Below are 23,069 nucleotides of genomic sequence, written 5' to 3'. Positions count from 1 at the left end.
CTGCCTTCATGTCCGTGTCCCTTGTCCCTCTCATCCAGTTCTCCGTCTTGGCATGGACCCAGCTTGGTCCTGACATTTCCTCCTCCATCCTTCCCTCCTCCCCCAAGGCCAGTCCAGGGCTCCACAGGACCTCACTGGGTGTCGGGAGGGGAGGCCGCCTGGCCACTCAGGAAAGGTGGCGCCACCTCAGGGAAGCCCAAGTCCTTGTCAGCAGATCAACCAAACTGCAAGTGTCATCACATTCCTGTCGAGGCCTCACAGAGTGCTAAAACGGCACAGTTACAGGAAGCAGTACCCACCAGAGTCAAGCTCACCCGCTGACGATGGAGAGGCTGCCCAGACCTAGCTCCTCTCTGACTCCTAAAGGCACCTTGACAAGCCCATTGGTTAACAACTCTGACTGCTGCCTGGCTACCCTTCATCTATCTATCCAACCCTAAATCTATCTATCCATCATCTATGTATCTATCCATCCATCCATCATTTATGTATGGATCATTTGTCACCTATCTATCACCTATTTTCTATCATTTATCTATCTACTGTCTAGATAGCTATCATCTATTTTCTTTTTTCTTTATTTTTATTTTATGTGCATTGGTGTTTTGCCTACATGTGCCTATGCGAGGGTGTCAGATCCCCTGGAACTAGAGTTACAGACAGGTGTGAGCTGCCATGTGGGTGCTAAGAATTGAACCCTGGTCCTTTGGAAGAGCAGACAGTGCCCTTAACCCCTGAGCCATCTCGCCAATCCCCTATTTTCTATCATTTATCTATCTGTATCTATCTATCTATCGTTACTAAAAACACGTTCTTCTTTTCTTTCTTTTTGAGACAGGGTTTCTCTGTGTAGCCTTGGCTGTCCTGGACTCGCTTTGCAGACGAGGTTGGCCTCGAACTCACAGACATCTGTCTGCCTCTGCCTCCCGAGTGCTGGGATTACAGGCGTGCGCCACCAGGCCTGGCTGAGAACAGGTTCTTAAGTAGCTCAGAACAGGCTTGATCTTTATATGTAACTACAAGTGCCCTTGAATTCCAAATCTTCCCACTCCCACTCCCAGAGTGCTATGACTGCTGCCACGGTATATGCAACACTGGGATGGACCCAGGACCCTGTGCATGCTGGGTAAGCACTAACAAAACTAAGTGACATCCCTAGCCCTACCAGGCTCTGTAGATGGGGAACTGGGCCACCACAGCCTCCAGCCTTGGCCTGAGGTGACTCAGCTCACCACGCTGCTCTGCTTGGTGAGTGAGGTCTTGCATTCAGTTCCTGGGCGCTATTCCTTCTGACTGGCGTTCTGATTCAGTTCCCAGCTAACGTCCTTGAAAGGCCAGAGTCAGTGGTTTGGAGAGGAAATAGGACAGATCCAGAGTGGAAGCAGTCCAGGAGATGGCTCCCAGCCTATGGGAGCTCATTACCCACCGCCCCAGGGTCCCTGGTGAGAAGCCAGTGGGAGGGGGAGGCTGACGCCCTGAGCTCACATTTCAGGCGTGGCATACTCGGGAGCTCGCATTCTCATGCCTTCCTTCAGGCGGCTGCAGAACTCTTCATCCATCTGCACTCCTGGGTATGGAGAACCCCCTGCAGGGGACAGTATGCAGAGACGTGTGTGTGTTAAGGTTTCTGGTACAAAAGACCACAGCGGGGGTGGGGTGGGGTGGTGCATGCTTTTAATTCTAGCACTTGGGAGGCAGAGACAGATGGATCTCTGGGAGTTCAAAGCCAGCAAGGGCTACAAAGTTGAGACCTTGTCACAAACAAACCAACCTACCCAAAAGACCACGAGGGGCAATTTGGAGTTTCCCTAATGTTTTTAGCGTGATATTTTACCGAACAATGGCAGCACATGCTTGTAATCCCAGGTCTTGGAAGGAAGGAGAATCGGAGAATCGTTAGTTTGAGGCTAGTGTGGGCTATATAGTGACACCCTCTCTCAAAAACCCCAAAAATAAATGTACAGAGACAGACGTTTTAGTGATAAATTTCCAGTGACTGTGGGTAAACCTCAGTGCAAAGAGTCCGTCCTGAGGGCACATCCTTGGCTGGTATGTGGCTGTCCCTGTGACCACACCTGCTCCTCTGGTCAAGGAAAGGGGGCCTTGCCCCACAAACAACTCTAAGGAAATCTGATCCCTAGACACTCGCAGCCTAGATTAATATCCTTTCTTTGAGAAACCAATAGACTTGGGCTAGGCTGCCAATGGAGCGCTCGCACTTTCATCCTGAGGCTTCTCGAATGGGGAATTATGACAGGTCTAAGGGACAGAGCCTTGGGCCCCAAGACAAAAACTCACTAGGGTGGATGGGGGCTGATCCAGAGTCTGCAGAACTGAGGGTACTGAGGCGAGGTGGGGGGGTGGCGTCGGCTGTCTTTGCCAGCTTGACTGACTAACAGTGCCTAGCCACTTCTCTTAGGGGTAGCCTGGGCTAGGTAGGGTGGGGAAGGCATTGCAGGAGGCTCTGTTCAGCCCTCCAGCTGAGGCCGCCTGGCTGCTGAGAAGAGGCAGCTGGGAGGCATTCAGGGCTGGGCACTGTGTCACTGCAAGGCCACTGTAATCGCCATGCCGCCTTTGAGGAGTGGAAGCAACAGGCACCCGACATCAAAAGCGGGGCGGGGGGGTCTTTACCCATCCCAGGAACCTAGGGGTGTGACTCTGTGCATTTTATTTGCCGTGAATGACTTTTTTTTTTTTTTTTTGCCTTTTTGCCTTTTTGCCTTTTTAGCAAAGCCTGAAAGATTCTTGGTTAGTTCTCACACTTGGGGGGGCCTTACACCATCCCTGTGTGAGTAGGTGTAAGTTCTGTGCGCATCTATAGGAATGAGGCTTTGAGGAGGATTGTTGCTAGAAACCCAGAGTGGATGGGCTGGGGCATTGGCTATGGTAGACAGAGGTCCTGGGTTCAATTTCCAGCCACATCCATCTAGTTCCAGAGGATCCGATGCCCTCTCCTGGCCTGATCAGGTACTGCATGCGCATGGTACACAGATCACATGTAGGCACAACACACACACACACACACACACACACACACACACACACACACACACACACACACTGGCCTGATCAGGTACTGCATGCGCATGGTATACAGATCACATGTAGGCACAACACAAACACACACACACACACACACACACACCACACACACACACACACACACACACACACACACACACACACACACACACACACACCCTATCGTGAACAGTTCTGACCAAACCCAACTAGAACTCTTTATTGCTTGTCAGCATAAGCCAGAGTACAAGGCCATGCTGTGTCTTTACACCAACAACAGCACTAGGTCAAAGGCAGCTGCCTCTAGCAATATGCCTTGAACTGTTCAGCTGTGCACACCAGGGCCTGTCCTGCCTCTGAGGGAGAGGGGACACAGAGGGCGGGGGGAGGGGGTGAAGACATGAGAGCTGGTACTGGAGAAAGGAACAAACGGGCAAAGGACAGACAGACAGCGCCTGGTTTTAGATTCTCTGCCGCCTGACTTTGCTCATAACGGTTTAAACACCTGCTGCAGTGGTGGGTATGCGTACATCCACTACTCTCCTCGACAGGCGGCTCCACCTGGGTTTGCAGTGAGTTCAAGGGCAGACCTCAAGGTTGGGGGTTGGGCACTGGGCTGGCGCTGTGTATTCTGTGTTTTTGTTGTTTTGTTTTTCGAGCCATCAGGGTGTCTCTGTGTAGCCTTGGCTGTCCTGGACTCACTTTGTAGACCAGGCTGGCCTTGAACTCACAGGGATCCGCCTGCCTCTGCCTCCCAAGTGCTGAGATTAAAGGCATGCGCCACCATTGCCTGGCTGTGCTGTGTATTCCGATGCTAATCCCTGGCCCCCAGGATCTGGTTGCTGCTCGGAGGAGCATATCCTCACAGACACTGGTCTTCGTTCTGTAAACCTTGCTCTACCTAATTTAAAGTTGACTGGTTAATAAAGTTGCTGAAGCCTATGACTGGGCAGAGGAGAAATAGGCATCGCCTAGGTTCCTGGGCTCGGGGTCAGAGAGGGACCATGAGGTGGGAGAAGATACAGCAAGAGGAGAGGGGGGCGGAGAGGAGGGCGTCACCGTGGGGCACCAAGGGCCGTGAGCACGTGAGGCCTGCACTGATGGAGCCAGAAGCAGCCCCGGAGCACGTGTACCTTGGAAATAGCAAAATAGCTTAGAGGGTTGGTGCCCGCCCAGTCACTGGGCTTTAAAGCTTTTACCAATCCGGGAGGTCTCTGTTAGGATTCTGCTTCAGTCGCCTACCTATGACGTCATCGCTTACCTGCCACGGGGGCGGGGCCCTGCGCCAGGGCCTTATAAAAGGACACACTTCCGCGTGGCCCCCTCTCTCTCTCTACTCTTTTCTCTACCCCTTCTTCTCTCTCTCTGTCTCTCTCTGGGGTACCCCTCCCCTGTTTTCCTTCTCCCCCCATGCTCATTTAATAAACTCCGTATAATGTAACATCTGCTGCCTGGTACCTTCTATCTATCATCTGCCTTAATTTTTATTTATTTATTTATTTATTTATTTTGTTTTGTTTTGTTTTGTTTGTTTGTTTTTTGGTTTTTCGAGACAGAGTTTCTCTGTGTAGCCTTGGCCATCCTGGACTCACTTTGTAGACCAGGCTGGCCTCGAACTCACATCGATCCGCCTGCCTCTGCCTCCCGAGTGCTGGGATTAAAGGCGTGCGCCACCACGCCCGGCTATTTTTTTTTTTTTTTTTTTTTTGGTTTTTCGAGACAGGGTTTCTCTGTGTAGCCTTGGCCATCCTGGACTCACTTTGTAGACCAGGCTGGCCTCGAACTCATAGCGATCCGCCTGCCTCTGCCTCCCGAGTGCTGGGATTAAAGGCGTGCGCCACCAGTCTCTGTCTTGTTATTTGGGAACTAGTTGGGGTAGAGACGCCCTCGAGAGTCACGCATCAAGCTTTCGCGACCATCCCCAGCATGCTCTCTCCCCCACGTTTACCTAAAGAGAAGATTTCCCATAGCAGCACTCCATAGGACCACACGTCGCTCTTTGTGCTGTAGATCTTGTCAAAGATGGATTCAGGAGCCATCCATTTTAGGGGGAGTCGAGTCTGGAAGAGGGCAAGAGGCCTTGGGCATTAAAACAAAAGCAACATGCACATCCAGGGCCTGGGCTCCCCTTCCACTTAGCACATATGCAGAGCCAGAAGAGCTGCGGTCTCCTGCACTGTAGGAAACCATAGAGCGTGTGACACATTGTGACACGAGAGTGCTAGAGACTCCCCAGCCTCTGGAGACCAGGCATGGCAGGGAGACTTCTCTACTCCTTATTCTGTGGTTTTTAAATGAAGCTATGTTCTCCTGGTCCCCTCCCAGGTTACTCAGGGACACTAAGGGGGGCTTGGTAAAGTGGCCTGAATTAGGAAGCATGCTGAAAATTGATAGCGATTTCAAAAGGCATATCCCTATGTAAAAGACAAGATGTTGAGTCTTGAACCGGGGGCTACGATTGGCTCAGGAGTGGATGGTATGTGGATGCTATGAATGAGGTCCAGGCCTCAGTCCGCATTCAGGGTCCCACACCCTGGAATGAAAAAAGGTGATTTTGTACTAGAGGTCCCCACTTAGAACTGGACATGGTGACGCAGGCCCGTAATCCCGGCACTCGGGAGACAGAGGCAGGCGGACAGCTGTGAGTTTGAGGCCAGCCTGGTCTACAAAGTGAGTCCAGGACAGTCAAGGTTACACAGAGAAAACCCTGCCTCAAAAAACCAAAAAAAAAAAAAAAAAAAAGTTTCCCACTTAGGAGAGTATATATGGCTCGATTTCAAGTATGCAGACCAGGTCTCCTCTTTCTGACAGCAAGGACCACAGTGAGTTAGCTGGGAGTACACTAGTTTTATTTTTGAGAACGAAAGATACAAAGCACCAGATGTGATATGAGGTTTAATAAGTGAGCATGGGGGGGAGGGGGAGAAGGGAAGGGGGAGGGGCACCTCAGAGAGAGACAGAGACAGGAAGAGTAAGAAGAAGAGAGAGAGGGCGGGAGTAGAGGGGGGTACAGAGAAAGAGAGGAAGAAGAAGAGAGGGGGGTCACGTGGATGGTTTGTCCTTTTATATGGCCATGCCCCCCATGGCAGGTAAGCAGTGACATCATAGGTAGGATTGTTTATATAAGGTAAGTTAAAGTATATAAATATAGGCTCATTGGAAGCAGTTTTGGGCTGCCATGTAAGGGGAAAAGAGAGAGATAAAAGAGGGCCAAACTGAAACACAGTCAGAAACCTTCTCTGTAGGCCAGAGCGCCACTGAAACCTGTACTGTTTCCCTCTTAGGCAAAAAAAGTAGTTGAGGGGCTGAAGAGGTGGCTCGGCAGTTAAGAGCATCGGCCGCTCTTGCAGAGGACCTGGGTTCAGTTCCCAGCACCCACATGGTGCTCACAACCATCTCTACTTCCAGTGCCAGGGGAACCTGACGCCCTCTTCTGGCCGTCTCAGGCACTGCAGGAATGTGATTCATAGACATATATTCAGGTAAACCACTCAGACACATAGAAGAAAAAGAAAAGAAATGGAAAGTAAGACGGGGTTCTGAAAATGTGTTCCAGAGGTTTCCACATAGCATAATCCAGAAACTTGCTGAAGATACAGATTCAAGCAGTCTCCCCACCCCCTCTCCCTCCCGCTGGACTTTCTGTATCTAAGGATGTGGGGTGAGGACAGCCAGCTATGGTTCAGAAAGGCGATGTCTATATTTCCTATGGTCTGGGATCTTGGCTGCAATGCAAGAGAGCCCAAATATTAGCTGAAGTAGAGGCCGGACCAGACAGGACAACCGGAGGTCACCCCGTAAGTGACAAATAACATTATGTTCAAAAACAAGTGGGGAGAGAGGCCAGCCTGAGCCAGGAGGGATAGTGTATGCCCCCCCCCCCACTCTTTCCGGAGGTACAGACACCTGCTGAATCAATCATCTGGGTTTATCTGAGGGCAAGAGGCCACACTGTTCTTTTCAGCCCGTCATAGAGCTCCCAGAAGGGTGGCAGGCAGAGGCGACATGGTCTCTGCGGGGCCCAGCACGCTGCTTAGGCTAACAAGCCCCGGGGTGGTCCTGCTCTCAGGACAGGTACCCAGCCAGCAGTCAGGAACCCCAGGAGTCTCTGCTCTGCAGCTCTTCTGGACTGCCCACCGGGTGGTCACGGACCCACGTGGGAATTTGTGGGGTGCCTACCGAAGAAGGGCAAACCTTCGGCAGGGCTTTGGTCTGTGGTCTGAAAATGACAGGGTAGAAATAAATGGAATACCCAAGCCGACTCACATCTCCTTTCCTCACATAGTCAGGGTTCTTATAAATATCCCGGGCCAGGCCGAAGTCGCAAATCTTCACCACGTTATTGTCAGATAAAAGGATGTTGCGCGCTGCCAGGTCTCGATGGATGCACTATAACAAAATGGGTAAGGAACGCACTTCCTGAATCTGACTGCTTAACTGCCAGCATCCACTCGGGGTCATTAGTCTTTTAAAAAAAAAGTGTGTGTGTGTGTGTGTGTGTGTGTGTGTGCCTGAGCACTCATATGAGCACACACATGCCACAACATACATGTAGAGGACGTGTGGCCATCAAGTCTTGCCTTCCACCATGTGATTTCCCAGGATTGAACTTAGGTCATGGAGTTTGGCAGCGAGCACCTTTACCTGCTGAACCATCTTACTGGCTGGCCCTAGTATCTTCTTTTTTATCTTTATTTTTATTTATTTATTTATTTTGGTTTTTTTCAAGACAGGGTTTCTCTGTGTTAGCCTTGGCTGTCCTGGACTCGCTTTGTAGACCAGGCTGGCCTCGAACTCACAGCAGTCCGCCTGCCTCTGCCTCCCGAGTGCTGGGATTAAATGCGTGCGCCACCACACCCGGCCCCCAGTATCATTATTCTTAATTCTCAGTTACATTTCACATGTGGTAGAAGAAGTGGCTGTCAGCACATACCCAACTACCATAAACACAATGTGTTTCTTGTGCGAGGATGGGGGCCAAGTGGCACATGCCTTTCATCCCAGCACTCAGGAGGCAGAGGCAGGAGAATCTCTGTAAATTTGAGGCCAGCCTGGTCTACAGAGCAAGTCCAGGACAGCTAAGGCTACAAAGAGAAACCCTGCCTTGAAAAACAAAAACCAACCAACTAAATCAACCGGCTCCTCTTCTGCAGGGAGCCTACTGGTGGACCCCACTGGCAGTCTGAATTTTGCCCACAACCTTTCGGATCAGGTCTTTGGGAGCTTCGGTTTGGTGTGACTTACTTTGTTTGCGGTTCTTGCTGTTTCTAAGACAGAATCCTGCTACGGGGTGTACGCTGGCCTGGAAGTCACCCAGGTTGGCCTGTAACCAGGGATTCTCCCGCCTCAGCCCCCCACGTGCTGGGATAGCCACAGCTGGGTGTGAGTGGAGGATTTTTCGTTTTTTGAAGTCCTGTGTGGGTGTACTAAAGACAAGCTGGGCAGTTTGGAAATGTGCCAGAGGGCACCGTGGAAGATAGTGCCAGGTTTGTATAGTCTGAAACCACCCAGGAAGATTCTACCCTTAAATTAAATTCTACCCACAGTGGCCCAGGGCCCCCCATTCCAATACCTGTTCATATCAGAGCAAATCAAGGTTTCTGTGGTGATGTCTGTTGTACACTTAAGAGCCTAAGTATAAACAAATACTAGAAAAATAGCTTTACAGCAGGGGAGTATGCTCGGCTCTCACAAAGAGACAAAACAGTAGCGAAATGAATTTTCAAAAATTTTACCATAAATTATGACAAATATATTCAATCTAACATCATGTATTGAAACCTAACATCATTAGGGCCCGGTGTGGTGAAGCACACTTTTAATCCCAGCACTCAGGAGGCAGAGGCAGGTGGATCGCTGTGAGTTCAAGGCCAGCCTGGTCTACAAAGCGAGTCCAGGACAGCCAGGGCTACACAGAGAAACCCTGTCTCAAAAAACAAAAACCAACCAACCAACCAAACAAAAAACCAATAAAATAAAATAAAAAAGAATAAAAAAATAAAAAAGGAAAGAAAAGTGAAAGGCAAGTGTGTGTTTTCTCTTACATGAAGTTTCTAGATGTAATAACATACGTAAAAATACATTTTGAAAGTGTAAAGCAAAAACTTTTGAAAAACTCAAACCTCTCTCTAGCTCGGTTTAGGAGGTTAAAGAAAACAGACAGCCGGTAACGGGTGAAGCTGACCTTTCTGGAAGACAGAAACTCCATGCCTCTGGCCACTTGGAAACTGTAGGAGATCAGGTCCTCCATGGTGAGAGGTTGCTTGCAGATCTCACTGCAACCTACCAAGCGGTAGACTCATGTCAAGACGGTGGCGTCTGTGCCAGCTCCCAGGTCACCCAAGAGTCACAAAGTATAAAACAGACCAACAAGCATCCCAGACCTCATTCACAAGAGAACCCAGTCTCGACTCAACATCAGAGATTTTTTTTTCCAGGCTGTGGGGGTGAGGGGTGGGGGTGGGGCAAAGGGTAAAGGAATGAGGTGTGGGTGGGGATGGGTGTGACCTGGTGAGACAGGAAGTCCCAAGCAGAGAGAAGTGAACAGTTCCTGTCAAAATTAGCAACGCTGCAAATAATCGTTTACCCAAATCTTATCTCCCCTGGACATTACTCTCCTTCCCAGGATGTTTATTAGGATGATAAATAAGGAAAAAAAAATGTGTGAAATGAAAAGAGACTGGGAAGGAACGAATGCCTACCCTCGTCTTCCTCAGTGTCGCTCTCGCTTTTATCTTCCTGAAAGCCGGAGCTGGCGAAGCTCTCGCTGCTGGTGACGCTGTCGAGTCTGGCTTTCTGGTCCTGCTGCAGGCCTGGGTCCAGCTTTTCCTTTTTGGGCTCCGTATGCAAGGCTGCATCCTTAGCATAGACAAGACGCACACGCGTGTGAGGGGCCCAACACAGAGACGGCTGCTGCCCGCACAGGACATGGCACGGCAGGGTGGGCCCTGAGTGGACACTGGGTGCTGGCCATGTCCCAGGTAGTAGAATCTTTTACACCTTTGCTTGGACTCCTAATGGGCCAGCGGGTCCTAGGGGGCCCCTCGGGTCCTGGCAGCTGATAAATACTGTGTGAGCTAGTGTACACTTCCTCACTTTCCCCAAGAGTTTAGGTTATGTTATAAAACAATTGTTTGTTTCGTTTTGTTTGCAAGGTGTGGTGGGGTTCAAGACAGGGTTTCTCTGGGTAGCCCTGGCTATCCTGGAACTTACTCTGTAGACCAGGGTGGCCTTGGACTCAGATATCCACCTGCCTCTGCCTCCTGAGTGCTGGGATTAAAGGTGTGCACCACCACCACTCAGTTTTTTAAAAAAACGAGATGTATTTTATTTTTATTTATGTGTATGTTAGCATTGATTCAGGTGTCCACAGAGGCGAAACCACATCGCTGGATTCCCTAGAGCTGAGGTCAAGGCAGGCTGTGAGCCCATCAGTGTAAGTGCTGGGAACAGAGCTCCAGGCCTCTGCAAGAGCCGCGAGCACTCTTAATGGCTTTGTTGTCTCTCTCACTCTGATAAAACAACTTGTGTGCTCAAAGTCACAGCTACTAATTGGCAAAACCTGAAATGTAGCCTGGCAAACTCTCAAGTCTGTGTTCTCCATTGCTTCTCATAGCACGTGCCATCTCGTTTGAAAGGGGACATAGGCGTTAACTACTTGTCACTCAGGTGCTGCGAATAAAGGCTTGCTGTGTAATCCCTGCGGAGGCTCAGGTTAACAGTGAGATGTTCCCTATTTCTCAAGACAAGGATGCCACACCAGCTCATCCTCTTCTACCTCTCCCTCCACAGTCTTCTGGGTCTTCTATTAATCTCGCCATTTTGGGCAAGTCCTCTTCCCCGCCCCCCCCCCAGGTTTGACTGTCCTCCTCCTGAAGGGCACTATCTTACACTTTGTGCCTCGTAGGAAAGGACCTACAATAATTCATCTACCACTGGACACTAGAAATGCATCCTGTCTGGTGACTTGCAGGACCTGGCTGTTACCCACGTACACAACCTGAGCTATTCTAGACGGCAACACCCAAGCAGGGGCCAGCAGGGCATGAGGTTCAGCCACACGGTAGTGCTAGGATTAGCCAGCCTGCCTGCCCTCCCTGGAGTTTTCTAGGGAGGGCACTGAGTGTGAGTAGTCCTTCCACTAGAGGGCACCATGGAGCAAGCAGAAGCCTGGCAAACACTAGGAGGAACAGCTCCAACCCTGCAATATAGGGTACATAGGTTTTCACACCCGAAGACAGACAGCGCCCCACTCTCAGATCCCTGGAGGGAGTTTTGCACTCCCAGATCTTCTTAAATCCTCTCTGGGATTTCAGGAGTGAAGAAAACTTGCACTACATTTAGCCCTGTCCAGACACCTTTTCTTCAGAGCAGGAAAAAAAAAAATCCAAACAGTCAAAGGGAATCATTTTTCTCTCCATGAGGCAGTTAGCCTTGTTCAGGAGGAACTAGAATTTTATTTTCTGGAAACTTACTGCCTTCTTCATCACACGTCCCAGAAGCCATAGCGTGGAACCTGTCCCCAAGTTACTTTTACCCTTCTCCTGACCCCCCTAATCCATGGAGTATATTCAGCTGTGCTTATCAGCAACTCTCCCTCAAAGACCCGGGTAAGTTTTGGGACGAAGGCAGACTAGTGGATTTACTACAGAGTGCATTTAAGAGTCTTGAAGAACTTAGGAAATAACAGAACCTACTTTCAATTTTGTCTTTTGGTCTCTCTCCCTCCTTTCCCCCTTCCGTCCCTCCCTCCGTCCCTCCCTCCCTCCCTTTAGGCTCCAAGTGTGACAGCTAGTCATGAGTTTTTCCACAAAGCACAGCTCTACCAAGTACCATGGGGAGGCAAATCATTAAATATAGCCCCCAAAGGAAGCAAGGTCTTCAAAACAAAGGACACACGAACCCAAACGTTCCATCCTGCCAAGTCCCTGGGGTGTTCTGAGGGCTGAGCACTTCCTGAGCCTAGTCTAGGCCACCGGGACTGACAGGAACCTGGGCTGCTCACAGCTGAGGGTACCTCTGTACCTCTTACTTACTGGGGTTCACAGGAAGAGTTCTACAGCTGGGAGTGAAGCAAGAACGGTTTTTCTCATACCTGTGCTTCCTGTATCCTTAAGCCGATTTCTTTACTATATTAGCCTGTATTTATCTGTGTTTGTCTGTGTGCAGACATGGATGTGGAAGCCAGAGGACAACTTGCTGGAACTGGTTCTCTCCTTCCATCACGTGGGTTCCAGGGACCAACTCAGCGCAGCAGGCCTGGCGGTACACACCTTTACCTAAGGCTGAGACACCTTGCTGGCCATTACTGATTTCTTGACTTCTCTGGCCAATTAGAAAGTTTCAGAGCACCGAGTAGCTCTAAGATTCCAATTTTTTTGGAAAGCCTAGTTAAAAACAGGGAAATATAGCGGGGTGTGGTGGCTCATGCCATTAATTCCAGAACTCAGGAGGCAGGGGCTGGCAAACCTCTGCGAGTTCGAGGCCAGCCTAGTCTACATAGGGAGTTCTGGGATAGCCAGGAACTGAGTGGGAGATATGTATTAACTCTCAGCGGTCTGGTGGAACACCTGTATCTTTGATAAAATCATAGTCGTGGATGAAAGAATGGGCCAGCTGTCCAGTGACTTGTTTTTGTTTGCTTGTTTGTTGTAACAGGGTCTCTATCTCGCTCCATATATATTTATTTAAATTATGTATATGTGTGTGTCTGGGTATGTGATATGAAATCAGGTGCCTTCAGAGAGTGAGATATTTGATCCCCCTGAACCCCCGAGCTGGAGTTACAGACAGTTGTGAGCTGTCTGATGTGGCTGCTGGGAACTGAACTCGGGACCTTTGCAAGAACAGCAAGAGCTCTAACCACTGGGCCATCTCTCCAGCCCTGGTCCCACTCTGTTTTCTGGCTGATCCCCAACACCTGGGCTCACACTTGTTTTCCCATCTCGCCGCTCACAGGAGCTCAGGATGTAGGCATGTACCACAGCACCCGCCTGTAGTCTGGGGTCGGGCTTACGTATGAACACTCTTGCCCACACGGCAGAGATGGGCGCCGTTCTCAGACGTCCGAAGGTCCATCCACCATGTAGATAGTTGTATTAGATTGCATTCAACTGAACTTCCTGTGTCTCTGCCTCTGTCTCTCCAGTGCAGGAGAGGGGATGGAAACCGGGCCTCAATCCAGAGAGGTAAGAGCTCTCCCACTGAGCTACACCCCACCCTTCAACACCCTAGTGGATCAAAGTGCTTAAGGGGAGGCTTTCGTTTGTTTTCCCAGGGGTCCCATCCTGGGGTCTATGATTAGTGCCACTTGTTGCATAAGGAACAGGATGTAAACCTGTCACATCTGCTCGTGGAGCCATAGAGCTTGTCACTGCTGTTGCTGGTAACTAGGGGGCACTGCCAGTTATTGTCTCCTTGCTGTCTTCAGCCTGGAGAGTGACACAGCAGTGGCACAGTAGTGACGCCACAGAACACACTGCAGTGTTCAGATAAATGGTTTCTTCTTCAGAGTCAGGGCTTCTTTAAAGACCTGTGTGTCCTCTAGGCTTGGCCCCAGGTGTTCTTTCTCGTTCATTTCTTTGTTTTGATTGTTTGGTGTGTGTGTGTGTATGTGTGTGTATGTGCGTGTGTATTGTGTGTATGTGTGTGTGTGTGTGTCCGTGTGTGTGTTTCTGGAGATTATTCCTGGGGCAAGATTCCAACCACTGAGCTTCATTCCCAGTCACTCAGATGTTCCTTTTATTAGGACACAGCTTTATTTAGTGGGCCAGGTTTACCAAGGGGCTGGGGGAATGAGAGGGCTCGGTGCCAAAGCATAAGGACCTAAGTTGCAAACCCCAGCATGCATGTAAAAAGCAGGCCGTAAGCCTGACAGTAGTGGTGCACGCCTGTAATCCCAGCACATGGGAGGCAAGGGCAGGCTGATTTCTGAGTTCGAGGCCAGCCTGGTCTACAGAGCATGTTCCAGGGCAGCTAGGGCTACACAGAGAAACCCTGTCTCAAACAAACAAACAAACAAAAAACCCCACAGGCTTGGCACACCTGTGGCCAGAGCACTATGTGGCACAGAGACAGGAGGAGCAATGGCCTTGCTGGCTGCAGGGCAAGCTGCAGCCTCAGTGAGAGACCCAGGCTTGAGGGAAGGAGGGGACTGACAGAACAGGATTCCCAGGATGTTCCTCTGCCCTCGGCACACACCCACACATATGCACACACACAACAACAATAAAATAGAAGTGGAAGAGGAACAGAAAGTAGACCAAGTGCTTCCCAGCTCTGGCCCATTGCTGGGCTATCGGTAACTGTGCAAGCCACTGAGTTGTCTGTGTCCTTAGCTTTTCTAATAAGCAAACACAACAGAACAGTCCCTGCTGGGCTGGAGAGGTGGTTCAGAGGTTAAGAGCACTGCCTGCTCTTCCAAAAGGTCCCGAGTTCAATTCCCAGCAACCACGTGATGGCTCACAGCCAACTATAATGAGATCTGGTGTCCTCTTCTGGCGGGCAGGACATTAAAAACAGCTTTAAGATCCAGATCAATGTGACACAAACCAGAGTCACCTAAGAGAGAACCTTAATCGAGGAAGTGTTTCATCACATTGGCCTGTGGGTGTTGTCTGCAGAAGCATTTTTTTTAATTGTTGATTGACGTAGAAGCCCCTCCCCCCAGCCCCCCCACATTGGGCGGAGCCATCCCTAGCAGGTAGGCAGTTAGCTGCACAAGCCAGGGGAAGTGAGCAGTAAGCGGTGTTCCTCTGTCATCCTTGTTGGGAGTTCCTGCCCTGACTTCCCTCAGTGACAGAGTGTGGTCGGGACACAGAAGCCACAGCCACAGCCACAGCCACGGAAAGCCACCAGGACGAATCCCTACCTTGTTGAGAAAGAATAAGTCGCGCTTGCTCTTGAGATAGTTGGACAGGTTCCCGTATCTGCAGTACTCCACAATCACCATCAGGGGTCCTGTGGCCCAAACAGCACAAGATCAGCCACAGGGGGTCGCCCAGAGGGTCCACAGCTTCCAAAGCAACCTGCTTTCATAAGCTAAGGGCCTTCGAGGGTGCACCTGAGACGGGAGGGGTGAGCCGAGTGCTCATAGCAATCTCTAGCCTGGAAACAGCCCTGTGGATATAGCCAAGAAGGTGGCCCTACTTCTTTTAATAAAGTTTTATGAACACGGATATTTAAACGTCAGGCTACAAACCTGTTGCAGGCTATTTGACTCATTGTGAACCCTCAGACTGTGGACTGTAAAAACCTGTTTCTTGTTTGTTGTGGCTGAGCCCTAACACTCACCCTTAAGCCGAGAGCTTTCTGCACACAGGATTTAATAATGTTAACCCGAGGTCAAGAGGTGGAGCAAGAAACCAGCCTGGAGAAGAAGGAGGCGCTCCTTGGCTGTTGAACTCTTTGGATTTTAGCTTGTAAAAAAGGCCTCTTCCTTCAGGACTTGGGCTGAGTAGGAAGGTCAGCTGGGGGCTTTCTCCCCAGCATTTGGCTCCTGAGTCTTTATTGGTAAAATCGAACGACTTGGGATTTCCCTCCTCCTTCTTCTTCTTCTTCTTCTTCTTCTTCTTCTTCTTCTTCTTCTTCTTCTTCTTCTTCCTCTTCCTCTTCTTTTCTCTCTCTCTCTCTCTCTCTCTCTCTCTCTCTCTCTCTCTCTCTCTCTCTCTCTCTCTCTCTCTCTCTCTCTCGGTTTTTTGAGACAGGGTTTCTCTGTGTAGCCCTGGCTGTCCTGGACTCAACTTTGTAGACCAGGCTGGCCTTGAACTCACAGAGATCTGCCTGCCTCTGCCTCCTGAGTGCTGGGATTACAGGCATGCATCACCGTGCCCAATCCTGGGATTTACTTTCTTAATAACAACACAAAATATTCTTTCTCTCCCTTTTTCCCCACCCTGTCTACTTAAAGACGGTAAGGCTCTGGTCACACAGGCTGCTTGCCGGCCACCTGCTCTTCTGCCATGAAAAACCATTTTGGGGGGAAGGAAGGCCATCTGCATTGAGGATCTGACACCTCCGTGCCACAGAAGCCTCCTTTGTCCTGTTCCGTGCTTCTGCAATAGCACAGAACTACTTCCGGGTCAAAGCGGGCATGCCTCTTGAAGCCCAGAGACTAGTGACCTGCAAACTCCACAGGCCTCTGTGAAGAAAGTCCCAGGAAGGCTCCTCAGTGTCGGTAGAGCTTGTCCCTCTGGTAATGTGGTTTTGCAGTTGCTATCAGGACTGGTGTTTGACTCCTCTTAGCACCCCTTTATCTCTCAGGGTTCCAGAAAGGAAGTTGCTTCTAGAGTTGAGGTCTCCCCACTGAGGAGCAGGCCTGGCTGGGGTCCCTCAACCTCGCAGGCTCACGTCTTACAGGGACAGTGTTGAGGCCTCTAGGGCTTTTTCTTTTTTGGGCCTCCTCAGCACCTGTAGGTCTTTCTACTTACTCACTCCTTTTCTTACTGGTGCCTCCTGCATCCCCGCTTCCTGTGCTGGGAAGCTTTTATGTGCCTTTTATGTGTACAAGCCCTTGGCATCTTTAGGACTTAAGCATCCATTTACGACTACACCCAAGTGTTAACCTTGCCGTGGAGGAAGAAAGATCAAGGAGACACACTTGAGCCCAACACGGGTGGGTCCACAGCTCAGCCCTGTTCCTGGTACTTGTCCTGGTAGCTAAGGCCTCTGCTGAGAGCTGACCAGAAGGGCTGGGGTGCTGTGGGCTAACCAGAAGGGATGGGCCGCTTTGCTTATCTCCTGTGTTAACTCCTCTTAGGATCCCACAGGGGTGGTTGCTGGGAAGATATAGGGAGCCTGTGGCCTCTTTCATTCTTACTCTCCTCCCCTCGCCCCAGTCATCCATTTTCTCAGGGGTGAGGGAAGGGAGCTGTGTGAGTAGAGAGCGCCCCTCTCAGCAGGGCAGGTCGCCCACATGCCCACACGCAGGCCTTCCCCTCTCTTCTTTACCTCCTTGCTTGGTGCAGGCTCCCAGGAGGTTAACGACGTTCAGGTGATGGCCGATGTGAGTCAGGATCTTAAGTTCAGTCATCAGAGCTTTGTACTCACTGGCTGTGGCCCCCTCTGTGTGAGAAGCAAGGAAGAGTCAGGGCTGTGGCACAATGGGGCTGCTTCCGGCTGTCCAGCCGGAGAGGCTGGGGTCCTGCTCTCCTTGTTTGTCAGGGCTCACCGGGGGTTGCTTTGCTAACTTCCCAACATTCTGCAAAAGGCCAAGTCACCAGACTGTTTTCGTTCCTCCTACCCTCCCGCGCCAACATCCTCTGCTGCTGTGGTGAGGCCTGCTGTGTGTGTGTGTGTGTGTGTGTGTGTGTGTGTGTGTGTGTGTGTATTAGGGGGGGGCTGGTCACCACACACTTCCTTTCAGTGGGCCTGCCTGTGCCCAACAATGTGCTGACTCAGAGAAGGGCACCTCGCGACCTCCCTGAACCCCTTAGGCAGGGGGTCCACCCACACCTTCCCTCTTCTCATCCTCCTTTCTAGAGGATCACAAGGAAGGAAGGGGCTGGGGGCGGGGTGTCCACAATGTCAGGATAACTGCTTCTGTAAACACCTTCTTCGGAATGTGCTGTTTTCTCTCTAGGCCCCTTCATGCCTGGAATTCAAGGGTTATCTCAGGCAACAAGGATTCGTGCTGCCCAGTTTTCTTTTTGTTTTGTTTCATTTTTAATGTGTATAGTGTTGTCTGCACCATGTGTGTGCCCGGCGTCACCTGCCAGATGCCCACAACTGGAGTCACAGGTGGCTGGGAGGCACCATGTGGGCCTGGGAATCGAACCCCGGTCCTTTGCAAGAGCAGCCAGTGCCGTTAACCACCCCCAACTCTAACTCCCTTCTCCTCAGTCCAAGAACCAGTAGTCTGGGATCTAAATGAATTTCCCCTGTGTTTGATTCTATTACTCTTTCCTGAGGCATTCATAATTTTAGTTGTTTTAAAAAAAATACAAGGCACGCTGATGTCACTTCCCCTCAGAATCTAAGGGTAGAGGGGACAGGGCTGGTGGGATAGAATTCTCACAGAAATGCTCAAGGCAACTCCTTATGGCAAGGCGAGCCTCACAATTGTGGGTATTTATGGGGTATGCTACAGTAAGGACATATGTACAGTATGGAGCGACCCAATCCAGTAATTTTTTTGAGACAGGGTCTCTCTGTGTAGCCTTAGCTGTCCTGGACTCACTTTGTAGACCAGGCTGGCTTTGAACTCACAGCGATCCGCCTGCTTCTGCCTCTGAGTGCTGGGATTAAAAGCCTGCGCCACCACACCTAGCCTACATCCAGTAATTAACATTTTCTGCCTCCTTAAGTCTTTATTTGTTTCTTCAACTTCTGTCTTCTGGTCCCTTCTAAAATATATAAAAACTGATTGTGTAGGGCTGGAAGGTGCCTCAGTGGTTAAGAGTGCTTGCTGCCCTTTTCAGGGACCTGGGTTCGATTCCCAGCACCCACACTGGGTATCTTACAACCACCTGTAGGTCTACTTCTAGGAGACCTGACGCCACCTTCTACTGGCCTCTGTGGGCACATGCATGAATGTAGTGCACATACAGACACACAGACACATAGACAGACAGACAGAGAGACACACGTAAAACTTTGAAAAAGACAAATATGACCAACTACAGTGAGCTATAGTGGCTCTGTATATGTTGTAGCACACTCCTCGGGCCTGAGCTGGGGGATCTTGTCCAGCCTTCCTCGCCTTTCTTTACAAGGGCTCTTGCCTTCTCTCTGCTGACGAGCGCGGCCCTTTTGAGGTAACACGTGCCTTGCATAAGGCATCCAGAGTACCGTGTCAATGGAGTAAGAAGTACGAGAATCTGGAAGCCTCTTCTCTCAGGAATTCTGAGCCACATAGGCATGTTTCCAGGCCTCAAAGACCACCCCCACAGGTTGGTGGAGACACTGGGGGGCGGGGTGGGGGGCATTAAAGGCAGCAGGATCTGACATGTGAGACCATCCTGGCCAACAGGAGAACCTTTCTCACAACCAGAACATACAAAATTCCCCCACCATCTCAGAGACTCTGGAAAGCCCAGAACTACACTCAAATGTTTTTCTTTTGGTCTGCCTCCTTCTTGATTTTGAAAGCCTGATTTGAGGTGCAGGGTGAATATTTTATCACACATAAAGGAACGAGGCCTTCCTGCACTGCAAAGGATGATGAGTCTTCCCGAGTTTGGCTCACACACTTCTCCTTGAGTCTTGGTTTCAGTATGCCTGATGGTGGCAGCTATAAACCACTGACTTGGTCCCTTCCCCCTCAGAACTCTACAAGGGGGTCCCATCTTTTAACACAAGAGAGATGGAATTCTTTTTTTAAAAAAATTATTTAGGCTGGGTAGTGGTGGCGCATGCCTTTACTTCCAGCACTTGGGAGGCAGAGGCAGGTGGATCTCTGTAAGTTTGAGGCCAGCCTGGTCTACAGAGCAAGTTCCAGGACAGCCAGGGCTACACAAAGAAACTCTGGAAAAACAAAACACACACACACACACACACACACACACACACACACACACACACATCTTACAAAGAAGAAATGTTTTATGGACAAGGCTTGACAGCATCACAGAATAAAATTTTGATCAATTAATTTTCTCTAGCTTTTTTAGTTTCCCTTTATAGTGAGAGCAAAGCCAGGCTGAGCCCTTGGGATTTCCCAAGTGTGCTTTTCCGCCCGACAACCACACTGGCCCATGGCAACTCTCTCTCTGACCTATGACTACAGCAGATGTAAGGCCTCGGGGTCTGGTCTGAGATGTGGAAAGAGGCAGGCCATAGGATGGCAGGTCGTTTTCTGGATTGTTCCATGGACAAGGCCTCATCTGAGCTAGTGCAGCTGGGTCTGCAGTCCTGGAGCAGAAGCGGCTAGTTTGTTCCTAGGCCATGTTAACCTTGCACCAGTGTTTGGAGGTGCAGAAAGGTGACAGGTCATTGGAAGTCAGACCTCGGCATATATCACACGTACCTTTCAGCATCTTTACGGCCACAGTCCGGCAGGTGGGTGATTCCTTAATGCCGAACGCAGACGCTTGAACCACTTTCCCAAAAGCCCCTCTCCCGAGCGATTTGCCTACAATACAAGAAGGTCTTGGTTTGTTTGCAAAGCCAACAGTGAGTCTGAGTCTTTTCCAGGAAGGAAATGCTGTTTTTCTGTGTGTTATGCAAGGCATGCATCTTTGAAGGGATTCGGCCCAAAGGCGGCTGAATGAACATACTTCTGATGTCCCTTCCTCTGAACTGGATGCTCTGCCTCTGAGCCCCACCTCCACCCCCACCCCATCCTTCAAAACTAGGCTAAGCTTCTCAGAGCATTCGGTGGAGGGAAGTGGCCATTTCCCCTTGCCCCAGAACCTTGCAGAAGGGAGAAGAGACAGAACCGGGGTCGTTTCTATTTCATGACCAAAGATGTTCCAAGCCACTGACGAGATTCCCTCTGTTGTCTACAGAAAGGAAAGGATGAGTGCTGGTGACCACTGTCACCGTGACAGTGCCTCCCCTTGGTTGTTTCTCAGACTTTGTGGCGGCCAGAGCATTTCCTGGTAGCTCCTATGTGATTATACGGCCATTAGAAGCCCTTGTGGTTTTCAGCCTATGAGCCATCAAACACGGGCTGCAATTTGCTTGGAGCCCAGAGAGGTGACTGCCAAAAGCTTAGTGAGGAAGCAGGGTATCTTTTGTGGTGCCCGTTAACACACGTCTTTCCCTACTCTTGAATAAGCCAACTCAAGGAGGGCACGGAGCCGCCCAGTACCTGGTGTAGTGCCTGGGATAAAGGGCGCCCTGCCCACTCGCAGCGGAACACAGAGCCATGTTAGGATTTTGGCAGAGAGTAACTACACAGCCCTGCAGGGGGCGGGGGGGGGGGGTGATCAGGAAGCAGAAAGACCTTGAGGCAGAGCACCCACGCACGCCTCCGTTATCTTCTATTTAGCGCCCTCTTTTGCACACCACTAGGAAGCTAAGCAGAGCGATTAGAGATCAACTTTCCCTAGCATGGTGTGCAGAAAGAAGAGGAAACCATCAAAGTGGATTGGTTTTTGGTTCTTTTGTACTGTGATGCGTCCTCAGGGAGGAGGTGGGGGTGGGGATGCAACAACAAAGCAGCATTGGGCAAAGGTGAATTCTGCCAGTTAGGAGGTTGATTTAACTCCTTTTCCATCTCAGTCTCTTCCTCATACTGGCCTGGGTAATATCCCTTCAGTTCATCAGCTTTCTTTCCTCCTATTCCTCCCCCCAAAGAACATGTGTGTGTATGTGTATACATACACACATCTAGGTGTATATTTGTACATATGTATTCATATATATACAAATATATGTATATATAGACATATGCACAGACACACACATATTTCTTTTTTTTTCTTTTTCTTTCTTTCTTTTTTTTTTTTTTTTTTTGGTTTTTCGAGACAGAGTTTCTCTGTGTAGCCTTGGCCATCCTGGACTCACTTTGTAGACCAGGCTGGCCTCGAGCTCACAGTGATCCACCTGCCTCTGCCTCCCAAGCGCTGGGATTAAAGGCGTGCGCCACCACGCCTGGCTTTTTTTTTTTTTTTTTCAAGACAGGGTTTCTCTGTGTAGCCCTGGCTCTCCTGGACTCACATTGTAGCCCAGACTGGCCTCAAACTCACAGCAATCTACCTGGCTCCCAAGTGCTGGGATTAAAGGCGTGCGCCACCACCGCCAGGCTCATACATATTTCTTGTGATGAGGCATTCATCCTGTGGGAAACCTTGTCCATTTATGTGTGAGTACCCAGAAATCTGGGGCTTGCTGCAGCTTCATGCCTTTTGCCCCACATGAGGCATCCAATTAGTACCAGGGCAGTTTCAGGGATGAGTGGCACCACAGGAACCATCTCTTGTGACACACCCTACTCAGCAAGGGCACACCAGGAGACTACATAGTTTTCCACAGTCAAACGTGGACTGTTGGTGACACTGAACCTGATTCCTCCTAGAGCATGCAGCAGGAACAGAGGCGCTGTCACTCCTCCTTCGTGGAAAATAGTCTGAACCAGATGGACTCAAGTAAAAATGGAAGAGCAAACAGTGACCCCCCCAAAGTGCTACGTGTCTAGGGTGGGTGAGGGAGAGTCCCTTAGGGGCCTCCTGGCTTAAAAAAAAAGGGGGGGGTATGTGTGTCATATTTTGGTTGAAAGTTATTCCTTGCTTTTCTCATAGTAAAGGGACAATATTGTTCCTTAGCTGTATTCCCCCACTTGACAAGAAGTGTCCTGAGCCCAAGACACAGCAGGATAATCTCCTCACACTCCAAAGGTTCCTGCTTTTCTCCACTGTCCACCGCTACATTTTCCCTTCTTCCCGGCTGCCCCTACACATTGCACACTTTGTGCTAACAAGTGTTTGGGAGCTCTGCTGCCATCAGTGGGAGCAAGCACTGCCCACTGCCCCATAAAACTACATGACACTACGGTGAGCTCCTCAATCATCGTGTGCATTGGAATCCATCAGCTGGTGCTAGTCATAGCAAGACTAGTTCATGCTGGACTTGACCTAGCCTCGTGTTTTCTCTCCCTGGAGTCCTTAGTGTTGTCTGGAATGCCAAACACTAGTTCAGAAGTGTGTTAGGTCACCATCACATGATGCACTGGTATTGGAATGGCCTTAAAGAGTCCTGGCCAGGCCAGGGAGGGAGCAGGGCAGCATGAACTTGGCCCCTGCTATGTTTTCATTAAGAAATGTCCTCCGTGGACTCAAGCATTGAGTGAGGGCTCAGTCCAGAGCTGGTGGCATTATCTGGGGTGGAGGTGGGGCAGCTTCTAAAAACTTTAAGAGGTAGGCTGAGTTGGAGGATGTAGGCCACGAGGGGAGGTTTCTAGGGCCTATGTTCTCCGTGGACCTTATCTGCTTCCTGTCCTCAATGAAGTGAGGAACAGCCATGGCCACAGGCTTATCCCACCAGGATGTTCTGCCCAAGGACAATGCCAGGCCACCATGGGCCGAGCCTCCTGAAACAATGAACAAAATCATCAACAACAACATCAAAAGCAGCAGCAGCAACAACAATAACAATATCAACAACAGCAG

The 23,069-nt window shown here is 50.2% G+C and overlaps 1 protein-coding gene across 1 annotated transcript in view; it reads right to left on the bottom strand.

Moving 5' to 3' along the window:
* The window catches only part of Flt1 (fms related receptor tyrosine kinase 1), a 160,526-nt gene that overhangs the window by 10,590 nt on the left and 126,867 nt on the right, over positions 1-23,069 (bottom strand). Inside the window, exons 17-24 of the mRNA XM_051162859.1 lie at positions 19,985-20,089; positions 16,969-17,082; positions 14,891-14,979; positions 9,723-9,879; positions 9,206-9,303; positions 7,288-7,410; positions 4,970-5,081; positions 1,486-1,585 (exon numbers count right to left, since the gene is read on the bottom strand). Coding sequence (XP_051018816.1) covers positions 1,486-1,585; positions 4,970-5,081; positions 7,288-7,410; positions 9,206-9,303; positions 9,723-9,879; positions 14,891-14,979; positions 16,969-17,082; positions 19,985-20,089 — 898 coding nt within the window. The remainder of the gene's footprint in view (positions 1-1,485; positions 1,586-4,969; positions 5,082-7,287; positions 7,411-9,205; positions 9,304-9,722; positions 9,880-14,890; positions 14,980-16,968; positions 17,083-19,984; positions 20,090-23,069) is intronic.

The sequence above is a fragment of the Acomys russatus genome, chromosome 19, assembly GCF_903995435.1.
Source record: "Acomys russatus chromosome 19, mAcoRus1.1, whole genome shotgun sequence".
NCBI lineage: Eukaryota > Metazoa > Chordata > Mammalia > Rodentia > Muridae > Acomys > Acomys russatus.
Note: the sequence above shows the minus strand (reverse complement) of the source record. Positions and strands in the feature narration are given on the sequence as shown.